This window comes from Scyliorhinus canicula, chromosome 8 (assembly GCF_902713615.1).
Source record: "Scyliorhinus canicula chromosome 8, sScyCan1.1, whole genome shotgun sequence".
Lineage (NCBI taxonomy): Eukaryota > Metazoa > Chordata > Chondrichthyes > Carcharhiniformes > Scyliorhinidae > Scyliorhinus > Scyliorhinus canicula.
Window position 1 is genome coordinate 50,367,534 of NC_052153.1, and position 26,216 is coordinate 50,393,749.

The window sequence follows — 26,216 nt, forward strand, 5'->3', positions numbered from 1 at the left end:
CCATTAGTCAGCACATTGGCTTATTTTCACAGTAACTTCATTGCAGTGTTAATGTAAACCTACCTGTGACACTAATAAAGATAATATAATAATCTATTTTTAAAGATGGTTTACTGTATATTCACAACTCTTTTGTTATCTTACTGTAGTGTGTTTGGTAGCACTACTGTATAGAACATGCGTTACTCAATCCAGTTGCTGCAGAGGCTTTTTGCAGCTCGATGAAGAAGGCTCGAAGTCGTTCAGAGGTATTGAAAGGTTTATTGAGTAACAGAATTTAACAACTGCGTAAGTTCTTACTTTAAGATCCATATCAGTAGAAAGGTTACAACGTTTATATACAGTAGCTATGTCTGACCACACTAGTAGCTCTGAGCTAGATCTATGCTCCATCTATCGTCACAGTCTAGTCACCCAGAGAGGCAGAGAGCCTGAGAGAGACAGCCTTTATACCTGCCAGTATACGCTGCCCCATAGTGATTTTTCAATTCCCCATCAACCCCTTATGTACATATCCATGTAAAGATCACTACAACCCCTTTTTTCTTTTTTTACATAGTCAGTGTTGTTACTAGAATGGAACAAACATAGTTGGTATCGTGTGCAAATGCATTACAGAAATCAATGATTACATCAGTCCAATGTTCACAGGTTCAGACGGTTGGGTGTGCGTCTGTTTCGAGTTGATCTCCTAAGTGGGCATGGAGACACTGAGGTTTTAATGTCCGTCTGTTCACCGGCCGATGGTGTCAAGTGTTGTCGAGTGAGTGAGTCCTGTAGATTTAACGTCGGAAAGACAGGTTCAGGAAATGGAACCTTTAGCAGGTCTCGTTGATTGCGTCTGAGCAGCACACCTTCGTTGGACTTTACAATGTATGATCGTGGCACTGCTTGTCCAAGCACTGTTGCCGCGTTGGACCATCCTCCACCTGGGTGTCGCAGTCGAACCATATAATTGACCGCTAATGGTTGCAGCGATTTTGCATGCTGGTCATAGTGCTGTTTTTGTTTGTGACGTTGGTGCTGTTTCTTGTTAAGCTCTTGTGAGTGATCCGGATTGAAGTGTAACGCTGGTAGCGTTGTTCTCACATCTCGATTGAAGAGCATTTGAGCTGGTGATAGCCCCGAGCTCAACGGTGATGATCTGTATGATAATAGAGTCAAGTGTATGTCGGAATTCGAGTCAGTGGTCTTGCTTGTGAGTTGTTTGATAATGTGTACACCTCTCTACTTTTGCTGTTGGATTGGGGAAAGTGTGGACTCAATGTCACGTGTTTAAAGTTGTATTTCTTGGAGAATTCTGTCCACTCCCAGCTGGCAAAGCAAGGACCATTATCGGACATGACTTTGTGGAATACCATGACTCGAGAATGTTTCCTTGCAGGCTTTGATAACTGATGCAGATGCGAGATCCGGAAGTTATCACTTCAGGAAAGTTGGAGTAATAGTCACTGATAAGAACATAGTTTCGACCCATGGAGTGAAACAAATCTATGCCAACTTTGTTCCAAGGTGGCGTAGCCATCTCATGCTGCTGGAGTAGCTCCTTGCATTGTGCAGGTTGATGTTTTTGACACGTGTCACATGTGAGTATCATGTTTGTAATGTCCTCATTTATCCCGGGCCAGTACACGGATTGCCTTGCTTTTCTTTTGCATTTTCTGATTCCGAGATGTCCCTCGTGAATCCTACGGAGCATGTCTGACCTGAGCGTTAGTGGAATGACGATTCTGTCATTTCTCAATATTAATCCGTCCACTACTGACAATTCAGTTTTGATGTTTTGGAACTGCGGGCACCGTCCTTTTGGCCAGCTATGCTGAAGGTTGTGCATGACCTGGAGCAAGGTCGCATCTTCTCGTGTCGCCAGACAAATTTGCTGCAGCTTCTCGTCAGATGCCGGGAGAGTCTCTCTGCACAACTGTGCTTGAGCTTCTACATCGCCAATGGACGCACGCGGTGAGCTGTCAGGGTCAATGGCTCAGGAAAGTGTGTCAGCTATGATGAGGTCCTTCCCAGGAGTGTAGACTAGTGTGAAGTCATACCTCCTCAACTTCATCATCATGCGTTGTAGGCACGGCATCATATCATTGAGATTTTTTTCAATTATGTTGACCAGTGGTCTATGATCAGTCTCAACTAGGAACGTGGGAAGGCCGTACACATAGTGGTGAAATTTTGTTATACCTGTGATCAGCCCCAGGCACTCCTCTATCTGTGCAGATCTGCACTCTGTGGCGGTCATCGCTCTAGACGCATATGCAACTGGGACCCAGTCCGATTGGTCATTCTGTTGGAGAAGTACCGCACCAATTCCATCTTGACTGGCGTCGGTGGAGATCTTTGTGGGTTTTGTTGTGTTGAAGAATGTCAGAGTTGGAGCTGCCATCAATTGGTGCTTTAGATCCACTCACTCTTCTTGGTGGCGAGGAGTCCAGTCAAACCCTCCTTCCTTATCACGTTTCGTAATGCTGACATCCTCGTCGATAAGTTCGGTATAACCTTGCCTCGGAAGTTAATGAATCCAAGAAACCTGAGCACAGCTTTCTTGTCTCTTGACTGCTGCATGTTCTGGATTGCCGCAATCTTTTCATTATCCGGCCTCAACCCTTGCGCTGATATAGTGTCACCCAGGAAGGTCAGAGATGAGCGTGCGAAGGTGCACTTGGTTGAGTTTCAACCCAAATTGGTGAATTCTTTTGAAGACTTGTCTTAATCGAGCAATGTGGTCTTCTTCTTTCATTGAGCATATTATGATGTAATCGACATATACTCTGACATCTTCAACGCCCTCTGTCCTCTGCTCCATGACTCTGTGAAAGATTTTGGATGTGGAGATGATCCCGAAAGGCATGCGATTGTAGCAGTATCGTCCAAATGGCATGTTGAACGTACACAAGTCTGCTGGAATCGTCGAGCTACATCTTCCAGAAGCCTTGGGAAGCATCAAGTTTGGTGAAGATGTGAGCTTTTGCCATTTCACGTTATCTCCTCTCGCTTGGGGATCGGCTAGTGTTCCCTGCGAATGTTTTTGTTCAGATCTTTGGGATCTAAACAGATTCTGAGGTCACCTGATGGCTTCTTGACACACACCAGCGAGCTGACCCAGTGAGTCGGCTGTGTGACCTTTGATATTATGCCTTGAGATTGTAGGCGTAGGAGCTCTGATTTTAGCCTGTCCCGCAAGGGAGCTGGTACCCTCCTAGGTGGATGAATGACAGGTTTTGCATCTTCCTTGAGCAAGATTTTGTATTTGTAAGGTAACATACCTATGCCACAAAAGACATCAGGATACTTACTGAGCAGCAGCTGGATGTCATTATCCAGTCGTGATGTGTCATTCATGTGCATGAATATTCTCTGGACCAGCCGCAAGTCCTTGCAGGGTGGAGCACCTAACAGCGAAGTCTTTTTGTCATCCACGATCTCGAAGCAGTCCTTTCGTGACCCTCTTATTGACTACTTGTAGGTGGCATGATCCTCTTGAGGTGATCTGATTGCCATTGTAGTCTTTTAACTTGCATGCAGCAGGTCTCATCTCATGTGTCCCTGGGATGAATGCGAGATCTTTGCTTGTCACCAAGTTTGCAGACGCTCCCGTGTCAAGCTTGAACATAATTGGGAAGTTGTTCGCTTGCACCGTGGCGTTCCATTCACTTCTGGAGTCAATGGCATTAACGTGTTGAGGATTCGTGGTCGGCGCTTGAAGTTCCTCTGCTGCATCTATTATTCCGAGGAAATATGTGTTCTCCCAGGGGTGGAAATCTTCGTGGTTGGAAAAATTTTCTGAAGTGTGTTTGGTTTTCGATTGTATCCACTGTGCGAACCTCGAAGTTTGAATGTTTCTGTGTTGGAGAGTGATATTTTGCCATTGACTTACACTGGGAGGCGAAATGATTCAGTTTGGAGCACTTTAAACATCTTTTCCCTTGTGCAGGACATTTCCCTTTTAAGTGGGTGTTGCCACAACGGTAGCACGTCATGACGGCATAGGAAGCGATTGCGCGTGCACGAATCGCTCCTCTGGCTGCGTTCGGTATTTTGCGTAGTGCGCATGCGCAGCATCTTGTGCATTTGCAGAACAGGATCTCGCCGGGTCGCGTCTCTCTCGACTGTGCACATGCGCGTACATATTTGAATTGGAGCCAGCTTCCGGAAGAAGATGCCCGTGAGGAGAGGACACCATTTTAACTTCTTCCACCTCATGGAGGAATTTCTCCCCATTTTTTTTCTGAAGAAACTCAAGGTACTGCTGTTTCTTTTGTTCTTGCGCTGTGCACTTAGAGTGGTTTTTAGAGTTAGATCATTTTGTTAAAGTCATAGAACATACAGTGCAGAAGGAGGCCATTCGGCCCATCGACATTAGTGATTCCCTTAAGTGTTCATCGGAGACTCCATAGATTAATTAATCTCGGATGATGGAATCTGTTAAATCAGAGTAGTTACAGCCTTGTGCTATTAATCTGAGATCTGTGACAAAATTACAGATTGTCTCGCCGTTTTTTGGGAACCTGTTGCTTGGGTTAAATCTTTCCATGATTTAATTAGACTGTGTTTTACAGCGTCCTTCAAATTTTGCAAGTATGACTTGAAATGTAGTTTTGTCTTCATTTTCAAAGTAAGTGAAAGAGTTATCAATGTCTATAGCTTGCTGGCCTGCCCTTGCTTGTAGCAGCGCAATCTTTCTCTCGTCGGAGGCTGTGTTTAAGTCAGTAGCTGCCATGTATATTTGGAACTGTTTAAGCGTTGTAACCCCACACCTGGTACCATCTTTTGTTACCTTACTGTAGTGTGTTTGGTAGCACTACTGTATGTAACATGCGTTACAACTGCGTGAGTTCTTACTTTAAGGTCAATACCAGTAGAAAGGTTACAACGTTTAAATACAGTAGCTATGTCTGATCACACCAGTAGCCCTGAGTTAGATCTATGCTCCAGCTCTCGTCACAGTCTAATCACCCAGAGAGGCAGAGAGCCGCTTGCGTCTGGCTTTTATACCCGCCAGTGCTGCTCCCTAGTGATCTTTCAATTTCCCATTAACCCCTTATTTTTCTTGCAGCCAAATGGACTGTGTTAATTCTAACAACCTTATAACTGGTCAACATTTCTAGGGGGTTTGGTGGGAGAATGGGATTGTTGTTATTGATATGGAGATTGACATTGCATTCGTTATTGATTGTTGTTTATCGTTGGGTGTAAATCTGGGAGAAAAAGTGAAAAAGGAGAATAAAAATATTTTAAAAAAACTAAACTTGCCAACATTTCTAAATGCCAAGAAAAAGTATTGCAAAATTTCCACCTCAAGCCTCAAAAGTATTTGAGTAAAACTGCAGGATAACGAATCATTTAAAACAAAATTTAGAGCACCCAATTCTTTTTTTTTCCAATTAAGGGGCAATTTAGATTGGCCAATCCACCTAACCTGCACATCTTTGAGTTGTGGGGGTGAAACCCACGCAGACACAGGGAGAATGTGCAAACTCCACACAGACAGTGACCCAGGCCCGGGGTCGAACCTGGGTCCCCAGCACCATCAGCAGCAGTGCTAACCACTGCGCCACGTGCCACGCAAGAATATCGAATCTTATAATACTCTATTATCAAACTTCACTGAGCACTTGTGTTTCAGTACAGCCATGAGAGTTGTTCTGAAATTATATAAAGGGATGTGATGTACAAAATGATCAGCTGTACAAATTCTGAGCTATCTTTATATCCCTTAACAAACGAGTAGTGCATGCATAAGGAATCAACGAGACAAATATTTAAGTGCAAAAGAATGACTCACCTGTGCTTTGAAGTTTTATTAAGAAAACAAGAGACATATCTCAACAGTCAACGATTAACTCATAATTTCAAGTATATATTACATTTACAATTGCACTGTAATGGTGCCTCAGTCCTAATATTTTACAAAAAAAAATGCTTGAAGGTTTTCCCAACTCTTCATATCAGACAGAATTCTTCTGGTTAAATGTTCTTCACACATATTCCTTTGTGGACTTGGAAGCTAACTTGACTTTTGGTGATGCGTCTCTGTTTTGTACAATGTTTACATTTTCCTTCTTTTGCGACCTTGAGGTTTACTTCGCACAGCCAATGGTAGTGATAGTGTCGCTATTTTATGGTCCTCTGCAGTACCGCCTGACATATCCACCTTTTTCTTTGCAATCTTTAAACCCATTGCTCTGGCAATGTCCAAAATTCTATAAAGTACAAAAAAACAGGTGTTGAGAAAGGAAGAGTTTTAAAAAAAAACAATCTCTATGTTTCACAAAGAGTGAGAAAAAGATGTATACAAAAACAGTCAATCGCACATTTGAGAGGACTAGTCTGGCAGAGGTAGTTAAAAAGAACCTACAGAGATGGGATGCACTCCCGCTTTCCTTGGCGGGGAGATCAAGATGAACGTAATTCCTGTTTAGATCCATACCGATCTTTATCCCCAAAATGATCATGGCATTTGTGTGGGGGGGGTAAGAACCCAAAGACCCCTAAATCGACACTGCAAAGGAGGAAAGGATATGGGTGGTATCTACAATACTACCACTGGGCAGTTACGGCAGAGAGGTGAGAGCATGGATACGCGAACCCAACATGGAATGGGTGAGTTTGGAAGAATCCTCCTGCAAGGGAATGACCCTCCGGGCCCTCGCCACGGCAGCGCTCCCATCCCCACCGACGAAATACACATCCTGCCCAGTGGTGGTAGCCACATTAAAGACATGGAACCAAATGTGGCAGCATTTCAGACTGACCGAGATGTCCCTCATGGCTCCCATCTGCAGAAACAACAAATTCCCACCATCATGCTTGATGCCACCTTTAAAAAATGGAGAGGGGATGGGGGGATGCTAGCAGTCTGAGAATTTTACATAGGGGACAGACCTTGGGCGAACGGACGGAAGACCTAGAACTACCGACGGAACAGGAACTCGGGAACCTTCAAATTAAACACTTCCACAAGGAGATGGCAAGGTACCCCAGGGCCCCGAGAAACACAATACGAGAGGAACTAATAAACATTGGCATTAAGGGGGGTGGGGGGAGGGGGGGACTGTGAGAACATCTATGGATGGTTACTGGATAGGGCAAGACTACGGCTGGATGAAGCCAGACAAAAATGGGAGGACAAACTGGCGACAGAAGTGGGTTGGGGACTCTAGAGCGAAGCATTGAGTAGGGTCAACTCCACCTCCTCCTACGCAAGTTTAGGGTGGTGCACAGAGCGCACCTAAGCAGAGCCCAAATGAACAGCTTCTTCACGGAGCTGGAGGATAAATGTGAACAGTGCTGCGGAGCCTTGGCCAACTACGCCCACATGTTGGGGTGAGGGTGGAGCCGTGCCTGAGAGTGGCCGTCTTCGGGGTATCAGGCCAGCCAGAACTACATATGGGGAAGAGGGCCAAGGCCCTGGTGTTTGCTTCCTTTATCGCACGCTGAAGAATCCTGCTCGGCTGGCGATCAGCAGCACCACCCACAGTTGCAGACCTGTTGGAATTTCTCCAGTTGGGTACACCATCTGAGGGTTGGATGAAGGCTTCCACAAAGCGTGGCGGCTATTCATCAGCCTGTTCCAAGACCTGTTCGAGGCCGATAGTGACTAGGAAAAGAGGGGGAGACGGGAGAAGAGAAGACAAGAACGCATGCAACGAGGAGGAGCAAAGGGGAAGGAGATGAGGAGGGAACCCAAGGGAGTTACAGAGAGAAACATGAGGGAAAAGGGAGGAAGGGGGCAGGTAGCAAACCCCCCCCCCCTCCCCCAAAGCCACAAGGACGACAACAAAAACCGCAGAAAGGAGGAGCGTAACTCAGCAGTATGACTCCCAGGGCGGAAGTGGGGACTACCAACAAAGGGGGGGGGTTGCATGTTAAAAAGTATGTAAATAAGAATCTACAACATGTAAATATCAGTGCACTACTCACTAAATTATTTTGTAAAAATAAAAAAAGGCAATAAAAATATTTTTAAAAAAACATTAATTGGGTTGCTCTTTCCAATCTAAATAAATGACTTGCTTTTATATGGTGCCTTTCATGATCCCAGGATTTCTAAAATCACTTTGAAGTGTATCACTGTTGTTTTGTTTTAATTTAAAGTACCAATTCCTCTCTCCTCTCCTCCCCCCCCCCCCCACCCCAAAATTAAGGGGCAATTTAGCCTGGCCAATCCACTTAGCCTGTACATCTTTGGGTTGTGGGAGTGAAACCCATGCAAACACAGGGAGAATGTGCAAACTCCACACAGACAGTGATCTGGGGCCGGGATCGAACACTGGTTCTCAGCGCTGTGAGGCAGCAGTGCTAACCACTGCACCACCATGCCGACCAGTAGTCACTGTTGTAATGTAGGAAAGAGGGAAGCCAATTTGCACACAAGTTCCAACAAATAGCTTTTGTGATGTTAGTTGAGGGATTAATATTGGTCAGGACACCTTTGTGACGTCTCCAACTCCAACTCATAAATGCTGTGGGATTTTTCACATTAATCCGAGAGGCCAGGCACGACCCATGTTTAATATCTCATCTGAATGACAATGCAGCACTCCCATAGTACCACACTGGATTGTCAGCCTAGTGCAAACTTGAACCCACAGCATTTCTGATTCACTGGCAAAAATGCTACCACGGTGCCACAGCTTAAATGCACCATTCCTTCTAATCTGTATTCCTTGCTATTAACTATACTTTCCAGTCCTTCCTTGCCCAGTATACTCCTTCCCAATCTGTACTACTTGCAGATTGCTCTGCCCAATCAGTACTGCTTACTATTAAATAGTTCTCTGCAGGCTCCAGTGTTTTCTGTTAAACTGTTATGTTGCGTGGAATCAATTTTGAAGCAATTAGGCAAAATATAAATTCACCACCTTGAATGGAGGCCACATACCACCAATGATGCACAAGATTAGGCAGAATGATACACAAAATATAGTAACTGTGTGCTTTGTTACTTTAAGTCAAAATATCACAATCAGTTTTTCCAGAGTAAATACAGGACAGAATTAAATAGATATAGCTTTTGTGATAACTCAGGGTAAACTTGCAATTCCACAGATGGGAAGTTCTAACCTCGGCCTTATGGGAGGTATCACTGAAAACTGAGGGGAAATCTGAAGCCAAATACTCCCAGGTTGTTCTTGCGTAAATCAGAGAGCTGGTCATCAAATAATCAGCACAGGCCATGATCGCAGATAAGGTTATGCGCCTGCTCCCTTAACAACAATAACCGGAAGGGACAAAATAACTGAGCAACTAACAAAATACTTCAAGGAAAACATCCATACCTATTTTCACTGATGTTTAAATCCCGCTGTAGAAATGTGAGGTCAGTTTGAAAGCTGTTGATATGTAAAGCCAATGCAATAATGTATGCCACTATCTTCGCTTTCATGGAGGTTGGCATCACATTTTTTATACTGAAAGTAAAGGCAGTAGTAATTGGTTACATACATGGTTTGAAGGCAGGATTTCACACAGCAGTCATCATTGCAAACCCTTAATAGCCATAAAGCTACCCCCAGCCAAATCAGACATTGATCCCAAATTCCTGTGCCTATCATAAAAAATGTAGCTTAATCAAGCGAGTAGTAAATATATTCCTGCTGAATGTTCTTGAATTTATGTCAAGGGGGCTAGAATACAAGAGCAGGGAATCACTTCTGAGGCTGTACACTTGTCAGATCCCATTTGGAGTATTGAGAGCAGTTTAGGACCCCGTGTCAAAGGAAAGGGTCGAGAGGAGGTTCACAGGAATGATCCCGGGAATGAAGAGCTTGTCATATGAGATGGGGGTGAAGACTCTGGGTCTGTACACATTACAGAAGGGTGACGGGGGATCAAATTTACAGGATACTGAGGGGTCGAGAGAGAGAAGATGTGGAGAGGAGGTTTCCACTAGTAGTAAAAACTAGAATAAGAGTGCCTGAAACTGAAGGGACGATCCTTTAAAACTGAGACAAGGAGGAATTTCTTCAGCCAGAGGGTGGTGAATCTGTGGAATTCTTTGCCGCAGAAGACTGTGGAGGCCAAATCACGGAGTGTCTTTCAGAAAGAGATAGATAGGGCAGCATGGTGGCACACTGGGTTAGCCCTGCTGCCTCATGGCGCCAAGGTCCCAGGTTAGATTGCAGCTCTGGGTCACTGTCCGTGTGGAGTTTGCACATTCCACCCCCCCCCCCCCCGCCCCCCGTGTTTGCGTGGGTTTCGCCCCCACAACCCAAAGATGTGCAGGCTAGGTGGATTGGCCAAGCTAAATTGTCCCTTAATTGGAAAAAATTTATTGGGTACTCTAAATTTATTTTTTAAAAAAGAAGAAAAAAAAAGAAAGAGACAGATAGGTCCTTGATTACTAAGGGGATCAGGGGTTATGGAGAAAATGCAGGAGAATGGGGATGAGAAATATAACAGCCATGATTGAATGGCGGAGCAGATTCGATGGTCGAATGGACTAACTCTGCTCCTATGTCTTATGGTCTTAAAAGTTAAATGCAAGAGCAATCAGTAATATACTGAAAGTTAAATCCAAGAGCAGTCAGTAATATACTGAAAGTTAAATCCAAGAGCAGTCAGTAATATACTGAAAGGTAAATCCAAGAGCTTCAAGAGCGGTCATATTCTTGCAAAGGTTTAAATATAACATTCTGATCATTTTGATGTTCACAAAAATCTGTTTCATCAAATGAAGTCAGTACAGCAAAACATACACCTAATAGTGACACAAATACACAAACAGTTCTTGAGACCAAATTCACTATCACAAGATTAAATAAAGCATATTTACAAATAAATAACTGTCAAAAGCAATTTGTAATAATCCAGAAACAATGGGTAGAATTTTAAGAATGGCTAGTAATCAGTGCTCGCCATCCTGAGAGTCGGCGCCTCCCGCCAGCTCTTGGACTCCCAACCGCCACTTAACGCTCATTTGAACATTGATTGGCAGTGGGTGGGACTTCGGTCTGCCCATGGAAGGAAGTCTCGACTGAGAGTTGTTAGCCAATCAGATTGGTCGACAATTCTTCAACCCTTCCAGGCATGGCTCTGTAGCGGCCAGAAGCCGTACTGCAATGCTCTGCCTGGGATTAAGTCCCGGGAGCACTTAGGGGATGCCCCAGGAGTTAAGCATGGTGGTTGGGTTGAGGGGTGTGACAAAGAGCTCCAATGTCTCGGGGAGGGGGGCATCCTAACGCTGAGGTGGCCTTCAGAGTGAGGTCCCCTTCCCGCCCGAGATGAGGGAAAGTGTAAATGCCGCTTTCTCACCATACCCGTAGGTGCCAGCCTAAAAATTGAGGCTGGTCAGGACAAGGGCCTTAACAGGTGAACGCCCGATTTTCCCGCCTGAGGCCTTGCCCACCCAAATATCAAATTGCATCTGGCTTTGGGCAGGCGGGTTCGCGTCTATTCAATTTTACACTCTGCCTTCCACCTCAGAACCCGCCTTGAGGGAGAGTAAAATTCTGACAATGAATTGTACATCACACATTAAAGGAAAAGTCCTTCTCATTACAAAGAGCTTAATCCACTCAGGTGCTCTGCATATCATTTGTATAGTCTATTTATGTTCATCCATTTGATCTATTTGCAGTTTAACATTGAGGCATTATCTTAGATCGTTCGTTTCTGCTACTCTTTTTCAATTTTGGGGGGGGGGGGGGAAGAGAGATGTGCAAACTCCAGGCACACAGTGACCCAGAGCTGGAATCGAACCTAGGGCCTCGGCGCCGTGAGTCAGCAGTGCTAACCACTGTGCCACCGTGCTGCCCTCTGCTACTCTTTTCTTTAATTTGTTTCTTCCCACACAGCTTTGAGTGACAGATTGTCCCTGAACTTCAAGTGTTGAATGGAGGTCTAACCAGTCCCCATCCACCAACACTCTCCTCCACCTGGCTGAACTTGTCTCACATTGATCAACTTTTTCTTTGACACCACTGATTTCCTCCAAGCAACAGGTGTTTCTATGGGATATGCTTCCTAAAATGCCCAAAACTGGACACAATACTTTGGCTGAGGACTAATCAATCATTTGTTAAGATTTACCATAAATTACTTGCTTTTCTACTCTATGCCTCCATTTTTATTAATAGGCTTATGGACTTGTCTTGCCACCTTAAATGAATTGTGTATGTGACCAATCATGTCTCTTTATAGCTGCACCTCTTTTAAAATTGCACCATTTAATATATATTGCCTCTTCTCATTTTTCTTCAAAATACATTACTTTACACACTGATCCACATTCATCCATCTGTCTATACCCTTCTGAAGTCTGTTATTATTCTGCTCATTATTACCAGATTTCCAAATGTGTGTGTCAACTGCAACCTTTGAAATAATACCCTGTATACCCAAGTCCTGTCATTAATATAACAAGAGCAGTGGTCCTATTCTGTTGGGAGACTCATCACTGCTCTCTGCTTTCTGCCTATTAGGCAACTCTGTGTCCATGCTACTACTTTAATCCGTAGCCTTCAATTTTGCTAACACATCTATTATGTAGCACTTTATCAAACCCCTTCGAAAAGTCTATCTACATAACAGCACTACGTTCATCTGTCCTCTGCATTAATTCAAAGAACTCAATCAAGTTTATCAGGACATTATTTTCTTTTAAGAAATCCACATTGGCTACCATTATTTAAGCTTTGGTTTTTCTATGTATCGATTAATTTTGCTGTGGATTATGGTCTCTATAATTTCCTCACCATTTACGGTAGGCTGTAAATTCTTTGAAGCAGAGGTTTATTACTAACTTAATGTTTTCATCTGTCCATCATTCACCTCCACTTACCCCAGAATTACACAGAACTGCAACAGATTACATCCTATATACATCAGGCCAAATTTAAGCCACTGAAAGTTGCAAATACTTCTCAATGAGTTGAATACAGTTAGTGAATTGGGGTTCAAGTTTCCATACAACATGAGCACCAAGTGGCTTCTGGCCACTGAAACATAAATGAGACAGCAAGCATCATGGTTTCATCCCCATCCTCCCAGTGGGAACTATGACTGGTGACAAGCGTAAATGGGTGTACTGCTGGGTCCCCAAACTTTGCAGAAGAACTTAAAACTCTCAAACACAAGTGCACTGCACCACGGATCACTATCAATCGGCAACTAAGTTAAAATGAGCCAAATTCCGAACTAAAACACAGCCATAACATTGAGATTAATAGATAATAAACCAATTAACATAGAAAACAGCCAACCCGAAAGCTCTCCCTTTACCAATATTGGGAAACGCAAGATAAAGTATTTTTTAAAAGGAGGTAATAATGGATTAAAGGATGAATCCAAATTCCATGCTTAACCACATGCTAATAGATTCATAGTTTTCTTAGAACAACAGGATGTTAACTGTTTCGGTGAAATTAAGATCAGCTGGCAGTTTTCCACCTGGACACAAATGAGACCGGTTCCGCAAAATAGCGTCAGAAACATAACTGGGAAAGCACGGTGGCACACTGTTTAGCACTGCTGCCTCACAGCGCCGAGGTAGCAGGTTTGAATCCCGGCCCTGGGTCACTGTCCGTGTGGAGTTTGCACAATCCCCCCTGTGTTTGCGTGGGTTTCGCCCGCACAACCCAAAGGATGAGCAGGGTAGGTGGATTGGCCACGCTAAATTGCCCCTTAATTGGAAATAATGAATTGGGTACTCTAAATTTATTTTAAAAGTAGAAACAAAACACTGACCATTTTCCCCTCATTTATAACACTCTTGCGATTCCTCAGCACTTCTAGATATTTAACATCGCATTGAAGAAACAATCTTGAAACGATATTCAGAGTGTGTTTCCAGAGAGGCTGACAGCTTTTTTCGTTTATTAAGTGGTAGGAAATGTTAATGGCACTGCCGATGTTCACGGCTTTCCATTTGAACAATCAATCGTAATTTATGCCATTCACCTTCAGAGACAAAAATACTTAAAGCATATTTACCGTCCATTGTTGTAAGTCAGGACTGTGAAATTTTTCATCAAACTGTTTTTTACGACTTCCGCAACATCACCTCCAAGGGAACCTGAAGCAGAAAATGTTTTAATATTATAAATGGATTGAAGTTTAGTTAAAAATGGACCGCTCACATTTAGCAATGCAGCACTTGATTACGTTTATTTTTGGGAAAGATGAAAAATACAAAAGCAAGCAGAAAAGTATCTTAGCATATTGATTTATAAAATCGATATAAACAGATATTTAACACCAAACCACCTACCCCTTCATCAGTTTCACTTTTAAAACCATTACATTTATCCTTTGTGTTAAGTCAGAAGTCAACTGATATGTGGGGGTGATCAATAAGGCAGGAGGGTTTTCAATGATCGGAACCAAGCTCAAATAATTTAGAACTATCACACGAACTTGAGACAAGATTTTAATTGCAAAATATTTCACCGTATTGCTTTAAAAAACAAAATACAGAACCTGAAAAGTTAACAGAAAGACTTTATTCACATTTAAGTTTATTTATACCAACAGTAACTCTCCTGTGTTAATAGGCAATGAATATCCTTCATTTTTCCAATCACTGAAAGTTTATAAAATCATGTGGGGCAAAATAATCAACAATTAATGAAATAATTTTCTCCATTAAATATCAACCAAAAACTGCAGAACAAAAAAAAAAGCCTTCAAAGAAAGCCTTGTCGAAGCACAAATAGGAGTCAATTTAATATTTTATCTATATCATATTGCAGAAGAAAACTTATTCCAAAAATTAATTGTTTTCAAAAAGCCGAAGAGGAAAGATGACTGTAGCACACATGCATGCGGGCGTGCGTGTCAGTGATAAACAGATACATAATAGCTTCAAGCCCTTGCCACCCAATTTGAACAATTACTTGATTTTCCAGTTACCAGACAAAAGATAAAAATATTCTCCATGTCTGCAGTAAAAGGCAGAATAACACTTTGTGCAAGGCATCTGAAATTAAACCTATAAGTTGCTGCCCCGTTGGATCAATGACTGCTGGTGTAGCACAGAACCAGGTTTGATCACCAGGTTTGCACTCTTAATCTATGTTCAACTAGGACAGCAGTAGAGGCAGTGCATTTGGTCTCAGAATCCTGTACAGACATCTCCCTTTGACTGCGACTGAAAATGGGGTCAGTAGGGACTTAGTTTAGCCATGGTATCCCCATGCTGTTGAATTGCTGTCGCTAATAATGTTAAACATGCGCTTGACAATGGCGACATGGCCAAAGTACTGAGAAGATATAGGCACCTATGGAACCATACCTCAGTAAGGCAGTCAGTTCCTCCAGGGGTGGGGAGAGAGAGAGAGAGAGAGAGAGAGAGAAAGAAGAAAACACAGCAGATTTACTGAGGCTTAGATCATTTGTTCTTGAGCAACGTCGCTGATCAAATCTTGCTTGATTTGCTCAAGGGTGAAATACTGAATTGTATTTCTATGGCGTTGTTTTTTCTATGCAACATTCCAATGGTTCATGTGGACTGTGCTCTGCAATCTTAAATTAAATCTTCCAACTGTAACAGAAGTACTCGCTTTGGTAGTGACACCACAGACTATGTTACTTTGACATTTTGTTAATTGAATAGATTCCTACAGGAAGGAAGACCTCTTATGAAATTATTAATCTGGCACAGAAATGACAAATTGAATTAAATTCAGAATTGAGAAAATAATTCTATTATTAAGTACAATTCCTGTAACTCCAGCAGAGTTTAGACACAAGAGTTTCAGATTAACTTCTTGAGCTGCTCACAGCAACTGCTCCTTCAATTTTGAGTAAGAGGAAGGCTTTTGAAAGATGCTGAATTTGGAAACACAAAACTACAGCAAAGTTCCGGTCATTCAGCCCATCATGCCTGTGCCAGCCAAAAAAAAAGAGAGAAAAAGAAAGCAGCCGCTCATTTTAATCCTATTTTCAGCACCTACTCCGTTACCGAGCAGGTTTTCAGGTGCAGATCCATGTACCTTTTACATGAGTTGAGCGTTTCAGCCTCAACCACAAACTGAGGCAGTGAATTCCAGAGGCCCCCCACCCTCTGGGTGAAAACGTTTTTCCTCATGTCCCCTCTTATTCTTCTACCAATCACCTTTAATTTATGCCCCTTGGTAACTGACCGCTCAGCTAAGGGAAAACAGTCCTTCTTGTCTACCCTATCTAGGCCCCTCATAATTTTGAACACCTCTATTAGGTCACCCCTCAGTCTCCTCTGTTCCAGGGAAGAAGAAAAAACAGTCTATCCAACCTTTCTACATCGCTGCAATTTTCAAGCCCTGGCAACATTTTTGTAAATCTCTTCTTTACTCTCCCCAGAGCAACTATGTCCTTCCTGTAAACATGGTGACCAGAACTCGACACAAAATTCAAGCTGTGGCCTAACCTGCACTTTATCCAGTTCCAGCATTACAGCCCTGCTTTTGTATTCAATAACTCATTCAATAAAGGAAAGCAATCCATACACTTATTTTGCCACCTATATCTACCTGTCCTGCCACCTTCAAGAACCCATGTTAATCCACTCCAAGTTCTCTTGCTTCCTCAAACCTTCTCAATATCCTCCCGTTTGAGTATTCTCTTGCTTTGTTTGCCCTCCCCAAATGTATTACCTCACATTTCTCTGGACTGAATTCCATTTGCCACTTTCCCGCCACTCAATAAAAGAACAAAGAACAATACAACACAGAACAGGCCCTTCGGCCCTCCAAGCCTGCGCCAATCACGTATCGTATCTAGACCAACCTCCTGTATCCTTCTATACCCCGTCTGTTCATGTGCCTATCTAGATAAGTCTTAAAGTTTGCTAACGTATCTGCCTCAACCACCTCACTTGGCAGTGCATTCCAGGCCACCCCACACTATGTAAAAAAACTTCCCCCACACATCGCCACTGAACCTTTCCCCCCCCTGACCTTGAACCTGTGCCCCCTTCTAATTGTAATTTCCACCCTGGGAAAAAGCCTCCAACTGTTCACCCTATCTATACCCCTAATAATTTTATACACTTCGATCAGGTCACCCCTCAGCCTCCGTCTCTCTAGGGAGAACAATCCCAGTTTATTCAATCTCGCCTCATAGCTAATACCCTCCATACCAGGCAACATCCTGGTAAACCTTTTCTGTACTCTCTCCAAAGCCTCCATGTCCTTCTGGTAGTGCAGTGACCAGAATTGGACACCGTATTCCAAATGTGGCCTAACCAACGTTCTATATAATTGTAACATAATTTTCGAGCTTTTATACTCGATATCCATCCAATGAAGGTAAGCATGCCATATGCTTTCTTTACCACCATTTCCACCTGTGCTGCCACTTTTAAGGATCTGTGGACCTGCATGCTCAGATCTCAGTGTCTCTATGCTCCTGATGGTTCTGCCATTTATTTTATAGCTCCCACCTGAATTGGATCTACCAAAATGCATCACCGTGCATTTGTCCAGGTTAAACTCCATCTGCCATTTCTCAGCCCAATTTTGTGGCCTATAAGACCAGTCATAGGAGCAGAATTAGGCCTCTCGGCCCATCGAATCTGCTCCGCCATTCAATCATGGCTGATATTTTCTCATCCCCATTCTCCTGCCTTCTCCCCATAACCCCTGATCCCCTTATTAATCAAGAACCTATTTTATCTCTGTCTTAAAGACACTCAGTGATTTGGCCTCCACAACCTTCTGCGGCAAAGAGTTCCACAGATTCACCACCCTCTGGCTGAAGAAATTCCTCCTCAACTCTGTTTTAAAAGATCGCCCCTTTAGTCTGAGATGGTGTCCTTTGGTTCCAGTTTTTTCTACAAGTGGAAATATCCTCTCCACATTCACTCTATCCAGGCCTCGCAGTATCCTGTAAGTTTCAATAATATGCCCCCTCATCCTTTTAAACTCCAACGAGTACAGACCCAAAGTCCTCAACCGTTCCTCATACAACAAGTTCTTCATTCCCGGGATCATTCTTGTGAACCTCCTCTGGACCCTTTCCAAGGCCAGCACGTCATTCCTTAGATACGGGGCCCTGGTCGTGCACTCAGAGCCTGCGCAGACCAGCTGGCAGAGGTATGCACAGACATCTTTAACCTATCCCTACTTCACTCCGAGGTCCCCACCTGCTTCAAGAAGACCACCATCATACCGGTACCAAAGAAGAACCAGGCAACATGCCTCAATGACTACCGCCCGGTGGCTATGTGTCAGTTGTAATGAAGTGCTTAGAGAGGCTGATCATGAAGCGCATCACCTCCATACTCCCGGAACGCCTTGACCCACTTCAATTCGCATACCGTCGCAACCGGTCCACATCAGACGCCTACACTCATCCCTAGAGCATCTCGAAAACAAGGACTCCTACATCAGACTCCTATTTATTGACTACAGCTCCGCCTTCAACACCATAATTCCAGCCAAGCTCATATCAAAGCTCCAAAACCTAGGACTTGGCTCTCCACTCTGCAACTGGATCCTTGATTTTCTGACCAATAGGCCACAATCAGTAAGAATGAACACCAACACCTCCTCCACAATAGTCCTCAATACCGGTGCCCCGCAAGGCTGCGTACTTATCCCCCTACTCTACTCCCTGTACACACACAACTGCGTGGCAAAACTTGGTTCCAACTCCATCTACAAGTTTGCTGACGATACGACCATAGTGGGCCGGATCTCTAATAACGGCGAGTCAGAATACAGGAGGGAGATAGAGAACCTAGTGGAGTGGTGTAACGACAACAATCTCTCCCTCAATGTCAGCAAAATTAAAGAGCTGGTCATCGACTTCAGGAAGCAAAGTACTGTACACACCCCTGTCAGCATCAACGGGGCCAAGGTGGAGGTGGTTAGCAGTTTCAAATTCCTAGGGGTGAACATCACCTAAAATCTGTCCTGGTCCACTCACGTCGACGCTATCATCATGAAAGCACAACAGCGCCTATACTTCGTCAGGAAACTAAGGAAATTCAGCATGTCCACATTAACCCTTACCAACTTTTACAGATGCACTATAGAAAGCATCCTGTCGGGCTGCAGTATGGCAACTGCTCGGCCCAGGACCGCAAGGAACTTCAGTGATCGAAGCCCTGTCAAATTATTGGGTCCAAGATTAAGGACTACCCCAAAGAGTGCAAAACCCTGGAGGGATAAAAGGGGACACAGCCATGTGTTCTGTCTCTTTTAGACCCGGCCTGTGCCAGCCCAACCTGGCAGACAACCAAATTCAAGACCAATGATCACTACCTGACGGATGAGCCCAGCAGAGATAGAGCCACTTCTTCAAACCAGCCACGTGATCAAGATAAAGGCCTTATCCACTTGCAGTGCCGGTCGCCTGGAGTTAAGTATAGGTTATTGTAGTTGATAGGTGTAGTTTAACTTGTAGTATATTGTGCTTGCATGTCGAAGTAACCCTTGTGTGTAAATAAACCATCTTTGAACTTGAACTGACTAACTGGTTGTGTGATCATTTAAAATTTTTTTTTTAGATTACCCAATTATTTTTTCCAATTAAGGGGCAATTTAGCGTGGCCAATCCACCTACTCTGCACATTTTTGGGTTGTGGGGGCGAAACCCACGCAGACACGGGGAGAATGTGCAAACTCCACACGGACAGTGACCCAGAGCCGGGATCGAACCTGGGACCTCAGCGCCGTGAGGCAGTTGTGCTAACCACTAGGCCACCGTGCTGCCCTTTTGTGTGATCATTTGACCGATATACAGGAAAGCCTTGTGGTTCAGTAAGAGAAATAGAAACACCCACAGGATTGGCAACGCTGTTGGGATATAACATATCATAAAAAGAGCCTCATTATCATATTGACGACTCTAAAAAGCAACATTATTGGTGACGCTCGTGGGATAATATTCCATTAAATTAGCAACAACTCTCCTAGCTTGTCCAAATCCTTCTGCCATCCCCTAGCTTCCTCAATACTACCTGTCCCTCCACAGATCTATAACCTGTCTATATCCTGTTGTATTCTCTGACAATCAATTCAGGTCCCAGAACTGATCCCTGCAGAACACCACTAGTTACAGACCTCCATTCGGAAAAACACCCTTCCACTGCTGCTCTGTCTTCAATGGCCAAGCCAGTTCTGCATCTATCCAGCTAGTTCACCCCGACCCCATGTGATCTAATCTTTTGCACCAGCCTGCCACGAGGGACCTTGTCAAATGCTTTACTAAAGTCCGTGTAGGCAACATCCACAGCCCTTCCCTCGTCAATCGTTTTTGTCACCTCCTCAAAACATTCAATCAAATTAGTGAGACATGACCTCCCTCGTACAAACCGTGCTGTCTATCGCTAATAAGACCATTCACTTCCAAATGTGCATAGATCCTATCTCTGAGAATCTTTTCCAACAATTTCACTATCACTGACGTCAAGCTCACTGGCCTATAATTACCCGGATTATCCTTGCAGCCCTTCTTAAATAACAGTACAACATTGGCTATCCTCCAATCCTCTGGGATCTCACCTGTGGCCAATGAGGACACAAAGATTTCTGTCAGAGGCCCAGCGATTTTAACTCTTGCCTCCCACAGTAATCTGGGATAGATGCCACCTGGCCCTGGAGATTTGTTTACCTTAATGCTTTTTAACACACCTAACACTTCCTCCCACATAATAACAACCTGTTCTAAAGTGTTTACACATCCGTCTGAGACACCACCAATCAATATGTCCCTCTCCTTTGTGAATACCGATACAAAATACTCATTAAGGATCTCACCTACTTCTTCTGGTTCTATACATAATTTCCCTCCTTTCTCCTTGAGTGGGTCAACGCTTTCTCTAGCTACCCTCTTGTTCCTAATATATGTATAAAATGTCTTAGGATTCTCCTTAATGCTGTCTGCCAAGGACATTTTGTGTCCCCTTTTTTGCCCTAACTCCCTGCTTGAGCTCTTTTCTATTTTCCTCAAGTGCTTTATCTGTTTTAGTTGCCTGTACCTCACATATGTATCTTTTGTCTTTTTGACAATATTCTCAATTTCCCTGGTCATCCATGATTCCTGAATCCTGCCTTTCCTGTCCTTCCTTTTTACCGGCACTCGCCTGTCCTGCACTCCCATCAGCTGCTCTTTAAACAGCCTCTCCCAAACAACAGCCTCCAAATCCTGCCTAATCTGATTGTAGTTAGCCTTCCCCCAATTTAGCACCTTAACCCTCGGACGACACTCGTCCTTTTCTGAGTATCTGAAAGCTTACAGAATTTTGGTCACTGTTCGTCACATGTTCTCCCACTACTAAGTTGATGAGCTGGCCGGGCTCGTTCCCTAGTACTAGGTCCAATATAGCCCCCTCTCTAGTCAGACTAGCCACATATTGTTCCAAAAAAACCTTCTTGGACACACGATAAATTCCTCACCATCCAGACCCCTAGCCCCAAGGGAATTTCCAGGCGATATGAGGAAAATTAAGTCTCCCACTACAACAACCCTATTATTTCTACATCTATCCAGAATCTGCTTACATAACTGTTCCTCAACTTCCCATGGGCTGTTGGGAGGCCTGTGTACACCCCCATCATAGTGACTGCCCCTTTCCTGTTTCTGAGCTCTACCCAGTGCCTCATCACTTGATTCTTCCATGGTGTCCGCCCTCTGTACAGCTGTAATTTGTTCCCTCACCAGTATTACAATGCCCCCACGTCTTTTACCTTCCTCCCTGTCTCGCCTAAAACACCTATATCCTGGAATATTTAGCGGCCAGTCCTGTCCTTTTTTTAACCAAGTCTCCGTTACAGTAACCAAGTTCCGTGCGTGAATCAAGGTTTTAAGTTCATCTGTCTTATCTGTTATACTCCGTGCATTGAAGCAGATACACTCTAGACCAGGGGTGGGCAAACTTTTCCGTGCAAGGGCCGCATTCAGAAATTCACAATTCACAAAGGGCCGCATAGTATATTAAGTAAAATAATTACTTCACCCGGTTATGATTCTGGGCGCCTCATATAGAACATAGAACAGTACAGCACAGAACAGGCCCTTCGGCCCTCGACGTTGTGCCAAGCAATGATCACCCTACTCAAGTCAACGTATCCACCCTATACCAGTAAGTAACCCAACAGCCCCCCCACCCATTAACCTTTAAAAAAAAAATTAAAAAAAAAAAAAAATTAAAAATTTTTTTTTTTTTTTTTAAATGACTTGGTGGGCCGCAGAAATACCTTTGGCGGGCCGCATGCGGCCCGCGGGCCGTAGTTTGCCCACCCCTGCTCTAGACCTCCAGTGTCACTGAGTTTGACCGGCCCCAGCCTACCCTTCCTCTTAGCCAGCCTGACCCTGGTATCATGCTCATCCCCAGTCTCTACACTTGCTGGCTTAATGTCCTGAACCCCCCCACCCCGCTAAATTAGTTTAAACCCACCCGAACCATACTAGCAAACTTTCCAGCCAGGATATTGGTGCCCCTCCAGTCCAGGTTTAACCCGTCCTTATTGTACAGGCCTCACCTTGCCTAGTGACCCAAAAAACTGAAGCCCTCCCTCCTGCACCAGTTCTTTAGCCATGTGTTCAACTGCAGTATATCCCTGCTGATAGATTTCTAGATTGATTGATTTAATTTATTGTTAAGTGTACCAAGGTACAGTGAAAAGTATTGTTCGGCGCACAGGCCATACAGATCGTTCCATAGGCAAATGAAAAACTATAGACCATACATAAATACACAATGTAAATACATAGGCACAGGCATCGGGTGAGTAGTATAGTACTACTCAGTAAAGAGGATGTGTGAAGAGATCAGTTCAGTCCATAAGAGGGTCATTCAGGAGTCTGAAAACAGCAGGGAAGAAGCTGCTTTTGATTCTATTAGTACATGTTCAGACTTTTGTATCTCCTGCCTGATGGAAGAGAGAATAACCCGGTGGGAGAGGTCTTTGATTCTGCTGCCCGCTTTCCCAAGGCAGCGGGAGGTGTAGACAGAGTCAATGGATGGGAGGCGGGTTTGAATGATGGACTGGGCTGTGTTCATGACTCTCTGTAGTTTCTTATGGTTTGGGCCGAACAGTTGCCATACCAGCCTGAAATGTAGCCAGATAGGATGCTTTCTATGGTATGTAAAAATATGTTAAAATTGGTAAGTCAATGTGGACAAGCCAAACTTCCTTAGTTTCCTGAGGAAGTTGTGCTTTCTTGGTCATAGCGTCAACGTGGGTAGACCAGGACAGATTTGTTAGTGACATGCACACCTCAGAATTTGAAGCTGTTAATCATCTCCACCTCGGCACCATTGATGCAGACAAGGGTGCTTCCTGAAGTCAATGACCAGCTGCTTAGTTTTGCTGATGTTGAGGGAGAGATTGTTGGCGTTATACCATGCCACTAGGTTCTCTTTTTCCCTCCTGTACTCTGACTCACCATTGTCTGAGATCTGACCCATTATGGTTGTGTCATCAACAAACTTGTAGATGGAGTTGAGCTAAATGCTGCCACACAGTCGTGTGAGTACAGGGAGTGTAGTAGGGGGCTAGGTACGCAGCCTTGTGGGGTCCTGGTATGGTGGCATACTCGTGGAGACCACAGCTATCCTCTTCATGGCCAATTTTATCTTTTAGTCTATCTATAAACTCCAACAAAATGTTCCTTACACTTCAAATGCCAGATCAGTACTAAGTAGAAAACAGTGGCACTTCTGAAGAATCAGTGTAATGTTGTTACATCGTTGAATCCTGACAAGCTTACCGAGTAACCTGCAGCCTGAATCTGAATCAGCTTCGAGGTAAGGGTGAATGGGAACGGCGCATTGAAATAATGCGGGTGTGGAAATCTGGCTGAATTTTAGACAAGGACCAGATGATTGCATCTAGAGTCAGGCACAAAAATCTGAAGAATTTTGCTTAACCCCCTGGGCATGTTCTTGCTGAAATCTGCAGATATTTATGAAAACTGCAACAATATTCACTCAAACCAAGCATGCTTTCTTGACAAAAACATTAGCATACATTTAAAATAATAAAAAGCCATGTGGAAGCAACAACCAGTACACTGACCTTTCACCCATCACATGGGTTTGAAATCAAGTCAAATAAATAAATCGGACTCTGCTAGATGAAGGACCTTAACAAATTGATGCTAAATACCCTTATCTCTCTCAGCAAGCAATTCAAAACTGCTCAAAAATCAATTAAAATTACCGAGGCATATTGATTTTTGGAGCACATTTCCTAGGAGCAAGTAGCACAACTTTTTATCTTAACTGTGGAAATTAATGATGACAGATTTTAATAATTGCAAATTTGTCTCCAATTAAGAAAATCTGAAAATTCAGATACAACTTCTTGGCACTTTGCTGTAGACTACAAAGTCAGTCAGTATGACCATCTGAGTCTGCACTCATTTATTATATGCTCTGGAGATCAGATATCAGATTCAAACCAAGGTTGTCAATGCTTCAGTGACTGCCCTGCATGGTAATAAACTGGAGGCATAATTAAAACCTGTGATTTAACTAATTAGCAAAACACACCTAATCTCACTGTTTCATATCCCATTCATTAGACTTGGTTCCAAGTCACTTACACCACTACTCTTTAATAATCTTTATTAGTGTCACAAGTAGGCTTACATTAACACTGCACTGGGAAAATCTCCCAGTCACCACACTCCGGGGCCTGTCCGGTTACACGGAGGGTGAATACAGAATGTCCAATTCACCTAACAAGCATGTCTTTGAGGACTTGTCGGAGGAAACCGGAGTGCCCGGAGGAAACCCACGCAGACATGGGAGAACATGCAGATAGGCATGCGCTGTTAAGTGTGCGGAGAGGAGGGGGGCGGGGCCTTTGCACAGGGCCTTGTTGCCAAGGAAACCAAATAACGCATTTAGGGAGGCAGCTTTTCCATATTGCAATGAGAGACTTCCATATTCGAACGGACTTTCCATTAAAGTACAGAAAATCCGTGCTAGTTGGCAACTCTGCATTAGGCTCATTTAAATATGTGCTTGCCCAATATACCTGGTGCCCGGGCATCACCAGCCTCGCCAGTGAGGCTTCAACTAGGCGCCGTTTGGTTCTGTTTCACAAAGTCGTGAACCAATTGCGATGGCACCTCGGGGGGTTTCGCTGGGGAGTCGAGGGCCCTGGGTGATTGGGGTTAAGGCAGGGTGGCAGTGCCTGACTCATACGAGGTGGTGTGAGGAACAGCTCAAAGAGACCAAAGGAACCAAGTTAAGTGAAGTGGTGGGGTCCTGATGTTGCAGTGCTGTAATTTGGTGGGGGGGATCTGGATCATTGCATTGGAAATGTCAAAGGCTGAATTAGACAGATTTTTGATCCACAGGAGAGACAAGGGTTATGGGGAACAGGCAGCAAAGTGGAAACTATCATATCATAGATGAAGAACAGAATTACAACAGTGAAGGAGGAGGCCATTTGGCCCATCAAGTCTGCTCCGATGCTCTGAAAGAACATCCTACCTAGGCCCAGCCCCTACCCTATCCTAAGAACTCAGTAAGCTAAACTCACCTTTTGGATTCTAAGGAATAATTTATCATGGCCACTCCACCTAACCTGCTCACCATTGGACTGTGAGAGGAAACCAAAGCTCCCGGAGGAAACCCACGCAAACACGGGGAGAGAAAGTGCAAACTCAACATAGAGTGATCCAAGGCTGGAATTGAACATGGGCCCCTGACATTTTATACATTAACAAAACAATGTAAAACAATAACAACAAACTGAAAGAATAGCCTCCCTCCCAACCCTCCACCTCCCCCGAACAGCTGACGGTAACCAAATTTTTAAAATGAAGAATGAACAGACCCCCCATCTCTTGTGTAACCTCTCAATCGCCCCCCTCAAGGTAAACGTAACCTTCTCCAAATACAAAAACTCCATCAGGTCCCCCAGCCATACCGAGGAACTTGGCGGAGAGGCTGACCTCCGTCCCAACAGGACCTGCCTGTGAGCAACCAGCGAAGCAAAGGCTAAAACGTCTGCCCCTGCCCCCATCTGTAGCTCCGGCAAGTCCAATACCCCAAATATGGCCTCCAGAGAACTGGGCTCCAAATCCAAGTGCAAGATCGTCGTCACGGCGCTGAAAAACGACCCCCAAATTTTTCTAACTTCAGGCAGGACCAGAATACATGTATATGGGTTGGTCGGAGCTCTCCCACACCGCTCGCAAGTGTCCTCCACCCCCTCAAAGTACCGGTGCATCCTCAACCTCATCAAGTACGTCCTGTGCAGCATCTTTAACTATTTACCCCAGCCACGCACACAAGGTTGAGGCATTCACCCTCTGCAACACCTCAC

At 44.1% G+C, this 26,216-nt stretch overlaps 1 protein-coding gene across 1 annotated transcript in view; it reads right to left on the reverse strand.

Moving 5' to 3' along the window:
- Positions 1-5,784: 5,784 nt before the first annotated feature.
- The window catches only part of polr1e (RNA polymerase I subunit E), a 48,026-nt gene continuing 27,594 nt past the window's right edge, over positions 5,785-26,216 (reverse strand). Inside the window, exons 10-12 of the mRNA XM_038804533.1 lie at positions 13,939-14,020; positions 9,285-9,416; positions 5,785-6,206 (exon numbers count right to left, since the gene is read on the reverse strand). Coding sequence (XP_038660461.1) covers positions 6,053-6,206; positions 9,285-9,416; positions 13,939-14,020 — 368 coding nt within the window. The 3' untranslated portion in view covers positions 5,785-6,052. The remainder of the gene's footprint in view (positions 6,207-9,284; positions 9,417-13,938; positions 14,021-26,216) is intronic.